We start from the raw sequence: 9598 nt of genomic DNA, 5'->3' as shown, positions 1-9598 counted from the left end.
TTGGACATTTTCTAAAAAGTTACATGTAATATTATATAGATGCTATTTAATAAAATAACTGATGATATATTTAAATCATACCACCATCGGATAATAGAACAAACCAATGTTATGAATGTAGCTAATGGGCTAATTTCATAGACGAGAAATATTATTAGTTTGCAAATTATTGGGTCATACAAGTTTATAAATTATTTTTGATCTTAACAAACACATTTAAATAGTATTGATATTTAATTTAATTGATATAATAATTTCTTAATAAATAAAATACATTATTGGATTGAAAATTTACCAATAATTTTATTTTAATAGAATAAATACACAAATATGATTATAAAAACTAAATATGATTACAAAAACAATACAAATATGAAAGATAAATTTTTAAAACAAAAAATATATCCACCTATTTGAAAAGGCGGGTCAAAATCTAGTAAGGTGGTTAAAACAATGTCTTATGTTAAGTCTATCCTCAAAAAGTCTCAAACAAACCATGGACTATCAATTGTCTTTGCCACTATCCACCACCACATGTCTCTCGTTCAAGGTGCATCGCCGGAAGCCTGAGCTGGTTACTCCGGCTAAGCCAACACCAAGAGAGCTCAAGCCTCTCTCCGACATAGACGACCAACAAGGACTGAGATTTCAAATTCCCTTTATCTTTTTCTATAGACCTAACCTTACATGTACTCTTGATCAGGTCCAAGTGATCCGGACAGCTCTCGGACAGACGCTGGTTTACTATTACCCGTTCGCTGGTAGGCTCCGGGAAGGTCCAAACCGGAAACTTTGGGTGGACTGTACTGGAGAAGGCGCTTAATTTGTTCATTGAAGCTGACGCTGACGTTACGTTTGCTGAGGTTGGAGGAAGCTGATGCTCTTCTTCCTCCTTTCCCTTGCTTAGAAGAGCTTCTCTTTGACGTGGAAGGTTCGAGTGCTTTGCTTAACACTCCGTTGCTTCTCGCTCAGGTACATCAAACGTGATGATATTTTTTTGTCTTTTCAATTATTATTGTTTTCACAAGTAACTAAGAGGGACCTGTTGGATCAAGAATTGGAGAAGATTTGAATATATACTAACATTCAGAGTTGTAATGTTAATTTTAAAATAATATTTTTAATTCTTTAATAATGATATTTTGATTATTTATTATTTTAATTACTAAAAATGTTTGCTTCCGTGCAGGTCACGCGGGTCAAGTGCGGTGAATTCATCTTTGCCCTCCGTGTCAACCACACCATGACCGACGGAGCCGGTCTGTCCCCCTTTCTGAAATCACTCTGCGAGTTGGCGTGTGGGTTACACGCGCCATCGGTTCCACCAGTGTGGGACAGCTGCTGATTGCGAGGGCATATCCCCATGTGACACATACTCACCACGAGTATGACGAAGATAACGTGGAACCTGAACTGGTGGCTGTCGGAGACGTTTTAGTTACAAAGTCTTTCTTTTTTGGTCCGGATGAGATAGCCGCTATAAGGAGACTCCTCCCGCACGGTCTCCACAGCACCACTTTTGATGCGCTGACATCGTTTTTGTGGCGTTGTAGGACGGTTGCAATGAGTCCTTACCCCAACACCGAAATGCGAATGACATGCATCATCAATGCTCGTTCCAAACTTAGAAACCCACCGATACCGTCCCGGTTACTATGAAAACGTTTTTGCAATTCCTGTGGCAATAGCCACCACAAAAGATCTGATGGAGAAACCGCTCGAGTTTCCTCTGAGGTTGATACAAGAGGCGAAGTCTAGCGTGACAGAGGACTACATACGGTCAGTTGCGGAACTGATGGCAACCAAAGACGGACCTAAGTTTGTGACAGCTGAAAACTACATAGTGTCGGATTTGAGACGTTTTGATATAGGCAAAGTTGATTTCGGGCCTTGGGGTGAACCCGTGTACGGTGGAACCGCTAAGGCCGGTATCGCCACGTTTCCAGGAGTGAGCTTCTACGTGCCTTTTAAGAATAAAAAAAGGTGAGAATGGAACCGTTGTGGCAATTAGCTTACCGGCGCTAGCGATGGAGAAGTTCGTAGAAGAGCTCAACGGTGTGTTCATGGCCGGATCCTCTGCTAAGTTCAAAAAGACAATTGTCTTGAAATCTAAATTTTAAAGAAATAATAATGAAATGGCCCTTGAATTATAAAAATCAAATAAGAGTCCCAGGTTTTAATGGTTGGGCTCGGTCATGGGTGTGTTAACATGTGCGGGTGCATCCGTAAGTTTATCGTCTTTATGTCTCTGCATAGAGAGCTGATAAGTTGATATACATTCAGTGATGTTAACATTAGTATGCCATGCATAATAAAATTGGCACATCAAATTTTATGTGTATTTTCTTGTCGCATATCTAACAAAGTAATTGCATTGGATCAATCAAATTTTATTGTCTTTTGTAACGCTTCTCTTAATGAATTCACCAATATTTTCCCATTATCAATCATTTTAGTATGTGGGCAAGACATTATTCATACCGGCTCCAGTTAGTTTTAACCCCGTGGGATAGGAGCGTGAGTCCATGACACTCTCAAAAAGTTATGTTCTATATAGATGTCCCAGTTTGGTTATTTATCTTTGATATAAATAATACACTTGCTCACCAAAAATAACACTCTGTGACTCTCATTTGGGAAAAGGTTTATTATAACCCAATCAATTCATGTTGTGTTTTACGATCCAGGCAATTGATCTGTTTTAACTACGTCTGGTTATATATAATTCCCATTTTCTATCTGAATTCGTTTTTGTAACATGATAAACTATTTTGACTATAATCAACCGGTAAATCGAGACAAGTAAGCATATAAAATAATACAATGGTAAATAAGGTTTGATTTGTTAAGTCAAACTACGTTGTTTTGTCTCTTAACACATCGTTTTTAACTTGGACATTAAATCAAAGATTTTAGGGTTCAACAAAACATGGACCCTAAAATCTCAACTTCTTGAGGATGATTGGAAGATAATCGAGTGTTAGTATTATATCTTGCAAATTACAAGTCAAATCAACACTAGTTGAGTTTCATCAGTTCTCTTGCAAATTTTAATTCAAAATCAAATTAACAAAATATTTTAAACCACAAACCAAAACCAACCACTTTAGATACTAAGTTACATCAAACGCCTTAAAATGGAAAAGCATGCGCCATGTGACTTCAAACGCATCAGCGAATATCATTTTCTATCAAGCTGCGACTGGGACCATACAACAATGCCCAACACCCTTTTCTCTTCTTATATTCCAAAAGGATCTTTTCGGTTTCAAAAACGATACCACTATCCCAAAAAAAAATCCTTTATTAATTATGCATGCTGTCTGCTGATGTGTCTACATTACATATGTATATAAACTGCAGAAAGAAAATAATATGAATCTTTTTTTTTTTTGATCAAAGAAAATAATATGAATCTAATCAGTGAAAGTAACCCTTATGTTGTCCACGTCTCGTAGGCTGTTTTCCTCTACGTGGCACATAACATGTTGCTCATGTGTCCACCTCATAAGCTGTAGTTTTATCTCAATGAACTAACTAATACAGAAAACAAATATATCTTGTCATTATGATTCGAATAAGATTCACATCGTCATAAAAGATGGGAGGATACCATCTTTCGGACTTGTACTCGTCTTATAGACCGGTTTATAATTGATTATCTACTGAAATATGAGCTTTGTTAGATCATTAAAAATCTGTGTTATGACATGAAACCTGCTGAAAACAGAAACTTGTTTTCTCTTTTTTTTTCTAATTACTATGGATGTTTTCTTTAAATCCAAAAAACATAGGATTCTTACTTCAATGTATAGTGGAACTTAATGACACCATCATGTTGGCTACGAATTTAAAGCTTTGCTGACTTGCAGTGTGTTTTTTTTTTTTTTTTTTTTGTAACGGCTGACTTGCAGTGTGTAGATCATAAGTTCAGATGATTTTACGATTTGATATATAGTTTTATATTTGATCATTGATTAAGATATTCAATTCGACGATAAAGATCAGGGAATGAGTAGGAATTGGAATCAACATACATCTATAGGAAAATGGATAAAATTATTATTCTTTGTTAGTAGCAAAATATAATAGCATGTGTCAATTAAACTTTTGGTTTTGAGTTGTTCTAATTAAAAAAGGTCATTAACTAAAGCCATATTCTTAACACGCATTTGGTGCCGTCTCGGATTAGGAATAAGGAGGTCGTATGCAAGAATATGACAATATTCAATGCCTTTTAAGAACAATTAAGTCGTAATTGTGTATAAGACTATGACAGTCCATTAAAGATACTTTTACACTACACAACTTTGAAAATCATACCAACAAATCTTACGAAAACACACCATAACCTAAAACTTAAAGAGTTGTGATTGGTAAAACAACCAAACAATTTTTTTCCGAAATAACAGTCAGCTAAATACGTAAACCACATGATTCAGAAGCTAAAATGTTACTACTATTAGTTACTAGCCTTACTACTCATGTAATTCACCAAGTCAAACTACTTATTGTTCAACTGTCAAAATTTTTAAATGATTTTAATCATGAGACTCTCTAGCAAACACGTTTAAACATTTTTAGTTTAATTTAAATCCATTATTATATTACAAGAAATATAAATATCTTGATGGAAGTGAAAAGAGTAAAACTCTCGGAGTTAGGAACATGAAGTAAGAGGGAAACAGGTGCCAAACTATAGTGGCATGTCCTCTGCTCTCTCCTTATCTCTTAAACACAGACTTACAGTATTCACTTCTCTCATTGGACCGGACCTCTTTCTCTCACACTCTCGTGTTTATTTTATATTGTTCTTCTCAGAATCTCCCTTTGTTTCCACAAATTGTCTGTAACCATCTTCACATAAAAGACCAATCCCTTAATTATTTTCTTTATAAAAAACCTCATTAAAAACCTTACCTACCCATGAAGTAAAGTAACCCCTCCTTTCTTATATCCACAAAACTCAATAACTTTCATCAATCTCTCATCACCAAAGAAGGAAAAAGATGAAGAGAGGACATGGAGAAACGTGGGACCCACAGCCACAATCCCAACCACCGTCTGGTTCCTGTGAAGGTCCTTCAATGGTGGATAAGATGGCGGATGACAGCAACATGGACGAGCTTCTCGAAGTTCTTGGCTACAAGGTTCGGTCTTCCGAAATGGCCGAAGTAGCGCAGAAGCTCGAGCAGCTTGAGATGGTTCTGTCTAATGATGACGTTGGTTCTAACGTCTTAAACGACACCGTTCACTACAACCCGTCTGATCTCTCCAACTGGGTCGAGACCATGCTCTCCGAGCTCAACAACCCGGAATCCTCGGATCTCGACCCGACCCGGATTTCGGAGTACGGTCTGAGCGCCATTCCTGGTCTCTCGGCGTTTCCCAAGGCGGAGGAAGGCGCTGACGAGGAAGCTAGCAGCAAAAGGATCCGACTCGAGTCAGTCGGATCCTGGGGCGACCCGGCGGGAGATTCCACTCGCCCTCGCCCTGTGGTGGTCGTTGACTCTCAGGAAACCGGAGTCAGACTCGTCCACGCGCTGGTGGCCTGCGCGGAGGCGATTCAGCAACAGGATCTCAACTTAGCCGACGCGCTAGTGAAGAGCGTGGGGACACTCGCGGCTTCTCAAGCCGGAGCCATGGGGAAAGTCGCCACCTATTTCGCCCAAGGCTTGGCGCGTCGGATTTACACGTCAGACCTCATCTCTGGCGGGTCCCACGTGGGCCCCTCTCTCGAAGAGGCTTTGCAGATGCACTTCTACGAGTCGTGCCCTTACCTAAAGTTCGCTCACTTCACGGCGAACCAAGCGATCCTCGAAGCCGTGACGACGGCGCGTAGAGTCCACGTGATCGACCTCGGTCTTAACCAAGGGATGCAATGGCCGGCGTTGATGCAAGCGTTGGCGGTTAGACCCGGCGGACCTCCGTCGTTTCGCCTCACCGGAGTCGGACCGCCGCAGACGGAGAGCTCGGACTCGCTTCAGGAGCTAGGCTGGAAGCTGGCTCAGTTCGCTCAGGCGATCGGCGTCGAGTTCGAGTTCAAAGGCTTAGCGGCGGAGAGTCTATCGGATCTCGAACCGGAGATGTTCCAGACCCGGCCCGAATCGGAAACATTAGTGGTTAACTCGGTTTTCGAGCTCCACAGGCTTCTAAACCGGTCCGGTTCGATCGAGAAGCTTCTGACCACCGTAAAGGCCGTGAAGCCGAGTATCGTTACTATGGTGGAGCAGGAAGCGAACCACAACGGCGTCGTTTTTCTCGACAGGTTCAACGAGGCGCTTCACTACTACTCGAGTTTGTTCGACTCGCTGGAAGACAGCTACGGTTTACCGAGTCAAGACCGAGTCATGTCGGAGGTGTACTTAGGTAGACAGATAGTCAACGTGGTGGCGGCGGAGGGAACCGATCGGGTGGAGAGGCACGAGACGCTGGCGCAGTGGAAAGTCCGGATGGGATCCGTCGGGTTTGACCCGGTACCTCTCGGATCCAGCGCGTTTAAACAAGCGAGCATGCTCTTATCGGTTTTCGCCGGCGGGGATGGATACAGAGTCGAGGAGAACGACGGTTGTTTGATGCTAGGGTGGCAGACACGACCACTTATTACCACCTCGGCGTGGAAACTCGCCGGAGCTTAGAGATGACACACGGTTGGAACCGGGAAAAAGTGAAAAGAGAAAATAAATGTTTAAAAATAGGGGACCGTAACTTTTAGATGTGTTTTTTACTGTTTTAACCCAAACTTTTTGTGTGTATTAAATTTTAGCCTAAATGTTTACTTCTTTACTTGTTGGACCCTGTGCGTATGTATCGTAGAAAGGGAAGGAGAGAACCGAGTAAAAAACCTTTGTATCGTAGCTCGAGCTAGTAGTTCTTCTTTTCAAAGCTTTCAATAAATGGAAGGATAACGTTTTCTATGAGTTCATAGTTTCACCCAATGTATATGAGTAGTATATGTTAATATTTTAAATCATTGTGTGATATATTTTCAGTATTTGGACTGTTTCGTTTGATAACAATCATAACACGGGGGTGGTGGTGGGTGAACGTGAGTGTTTCTGAAAAGGCGGATCCAAAACGTACTTTCAGTTTCGAGGACTGATGTCAGCCTTTTGTTATAAGATTTTCTTATCAGAATATTTTTATTTTTTGGTACAGTTTTGTTTTCAAACATTAAAAGAACAAACAGATTGTTCTTTTCTCTCTCTGTAGTATGGGATTGATGAGGTAATATAGATGCAAATTGATATTCACGTACGTAGTCAAGTTTTAAAAGAACATGGGGTCAGGATTGTTATACTTTTATGTTGATAATATAGATGCAAATTGATATTCACGTATGTAGTCAAGTTTTAAAAGAACATGGGGTGAGAATTGGTTATACTTTTATGTGATCATCACAAGCCTCAAATTCAATGGGCTTTTTCTACATAAGACTGGTTGGATCTAAAGTTGGATGATTATCATATTTAAACGTGATGCATGTGATCTTGAATAAAAATGTTATTTTAAGGAGAAATATCTACTAGTATTGAAGGCTTGACGTTGATGTATAAACTCCAATGCCACAACAACATGATTGAAACTTTTATTTAAAAGAAAAAAACGTTTCTATAGAAATGTATATGTACACACCAAAGACCTTTTTAGCTCGCAAGAACCTTAATAAAAGAAACCAGTCACTGAGAACCAGAAGGCCGGCACTGGACTGGCACACGTATGATATATCCATCAATCTTCATCACCCTTTATGCAGAATCTGTTTTTTTTTTACTTGCAAGAGACCTCGCAGGTTTTAGGGACGGACAAGAGTGGAAGCACGTTCCTGTAGATGTCTCAAGCTCTTTTCCATGCTAACTTGCACCATTTCAGCTAGCATCTTCTTCGCCTTACCGGACTGATCATCTCCGTCTATGTGAGAGATCAAGCTCGACACTATGTTCTCTATAGTATCGGGTTGAACCTCTGGTCTCGGGCTTCTCGAGTTCCTTAGTAAAGAGAGGAGTCTCTGTGCTTTAGTGCGAGACTTTGATGTGCCTTGAACCGTGAGCTCAAGCAGTCCCGGTATTACACCTTCTCTGAGAATTGGCTCTCTGTATTTACTTCTATCGCTCTGGCACAGTGTTAAGAGCACGCCAACCGCGTGTTCCCGAGCTTGTAGTGACCCGTTTTCAAGAACCTCCACCACCGCAAACACACCTCCTTCATCTGAAACTAAACCCGTTCTCGCCTCCTCGCCAGATACCATCAAGGACTCTATCAGGGAACAGCATTTCTCAGATGTTTTCGATGATTTTTTGCTCGATTTGAGAAGACTCAGTATCGGCAAGAGTGGATTGGTCGCTAGGATCATGCTCAGGTTAGCGGAGAGCGTAGAGAGGTTGGAAAGTGCCATGACTGCATCAACTTTAGCTTGTGGGCTTCCATGTTTAACGACTTTGACTAATAGAGGAATCACTCCATTAGCTCCAATGATGGGTTTGTTGGTAGCGGAGGCGGAGAGAGTGAGCAAAGACGCAGAGGCGTATTCTTGAAGTGTTGTGCTATTAGATTGCAAGAAGTTGATGATTGGTTCTAAAGCACCGGCTTCGATGATGCTCACTTTATTCCTGAAGATTGAAAAAACCAATAGCAAAACTCAGAAGGGATCTTCTTAACGACAATGGCATCTTAGCAAATAGACTTTAATGCATTCAGCTTCTCAGTCAAATGAATAGAGTTGAATTCCATCTACCTAACCTCTTAGGAAAACCAAGCCGACCTAAAGGTACGGATTGTATTAAATAATGTTTAATGGACACAGAAATTAAAGTAGGGAAAGATATTTAATGTAGGAGAGGAAAAAAGTGAAGATAAAAGAAAGGATTTGAGGTTTATAGCTTCTCTACTTTGCTTGCTCCTCTTTTCTCCACTACCAATTAATAAAAGAAAAGAGATGATAAAAAATAGACCAAAGAAGAAAATTGACTACAAGGTCGTTTGCGTACAAATGAAGGAAAGATTCAGCAAGCAAGTGAAAAATACATAAAATACTTAAGTCTGGTAGAGCAAGGCCCTACAGATGTACAAATCAAAATTAAGTTGGAGAAACATATTCATACCTGCCCCTAAAGCAAAGAGTTAGTTAGCTTCAGTTGATTTTTCCCATCTAAACTACTACTTGACTTAAAACAATCCTCTGTTTCTTCTTGGTTTGTCACAAACCTCAAAAGCTAAAAAAGCCTTAATTAACAGATCAAGAGATTCTCGATATTAGACTGTTATTATCCTATCCTCTCTTTCTGATGTAAACTAAAGGAGAGGGAATTTGCGGCGGAATAACTAGTGTCATGATTCTCTCTCTATGTGTGTTCTAGAAAGGATAAAAAGATTCTTGTGTGTTTTGGTCTTATCTAGCAACTTGATTCGTTGCTTTCTTATGGAATGTCAAAACTAAGGGGGAAAGAAAAAAAGAAAGAAAGTGAAAAAAGCTAAGGAGGTAACATGACTCTAGCGCTTTTTGTGAAAGATCAATCAAAATATCATCCGCAACTAGAAACCAATCAAACCTTAACGATTCATAAGGATAAAAAAGAATAGTCAGAATTCTCCAGAAACA

General features: G+C 40.0%; 2 protein-coding genes and 1 pseudogene across 2 annotated transcripts; 2 read left to right on the top strand and 1 right to left on the bottom strand.

Annotated features, from left to right (window-relative positions):
• The first annotated feature begins 362 nt into the window (after positions 1-362).
• Positions 363-2471, top strand: LOC130512811 ((Z)-3-hexen-1-ol acetyltransferase-like; annotated as a pseudogene).
• Positions 2472-4680: 2209 nt separating this feature from the next.
• On the top strand, positions 4681-6920 carry LOC130495051 (DELLA protein RGL2-like). The gene has a single exon (XM_056986018.1). It carries the CDS (start codon positions 5010-5012, stop codon positions 6636-6638), a length of 1629 nt encoding a protein of 542 aa, XP_056841998.1. The 5' UTR covers positions 4681-5009; the 3' UTR covers positions 6639-6920.
• A 635-nt stretch (positions 6921-7555) lies between these two features.
• On the bottom strand, positions 7556-9099 carry LOC130512440 (U-box domain-containing protein 7-like). The gene is made up of 2 exons (XM_057010437.1): positions 9060-9099; positions 7556-8637 (listed from the first exon to the last, which is right to left on the bottom strand). Exons 1-2 carry the CDS (start codon positions 9097-9099, stop codon positions 7796-7798), a joined length of 882 nt encoding a protein of 293 aa, XP_056866417.1. The 3' UTR covers positions 7556-7795.
• Between the last annotated feature and the right edge of the window lie 499 nt (positions 9100-9598).

The sequence above is a fragment of the Raphanus sativus genome, chromosome 5, assembly GCF_000801105.2.
Source record: "Raphanus sativus cultivar WK10039 chromosome 5, ASM80110v3, whole genome shotgun sequence".
Taxonomy (NCBI): Eukaryota; Viridiplantae; Streptophyta; class Magnoliopsida; order Brassicales; family Brassicaceae; genus Raphanus; species Raphanus sativus.
Note: the sequence above shows the minus strand (reverse complement) of the source record. Positions and strands in the feature narration are given on the sequence as shown.

Excerpts from the sequence above, each read along its gene's own strand:
- LOC130512440 (XM_057010437.1), bottom strand. The coding sequence starts at position 9,099 with ATGAATATGTTTCTCCAACTTAATTTTGATTTGTACATCT. Across the intron at positions 8,638-9,059 it reads TAATTTTGATTTGTACATCT|TTTTGCTATTGGTTTTTTCA; the intron begins GTAGGGCCTTGC and ends ATCCCTTCTGAG.
- LOC130495051 (XM_056986018.1), top strand. The coding sequence starts at position 5,010 with ATGAAGAGAGGACATGGAGAAACGTGGGACCCACAGCCACAATCCCAA.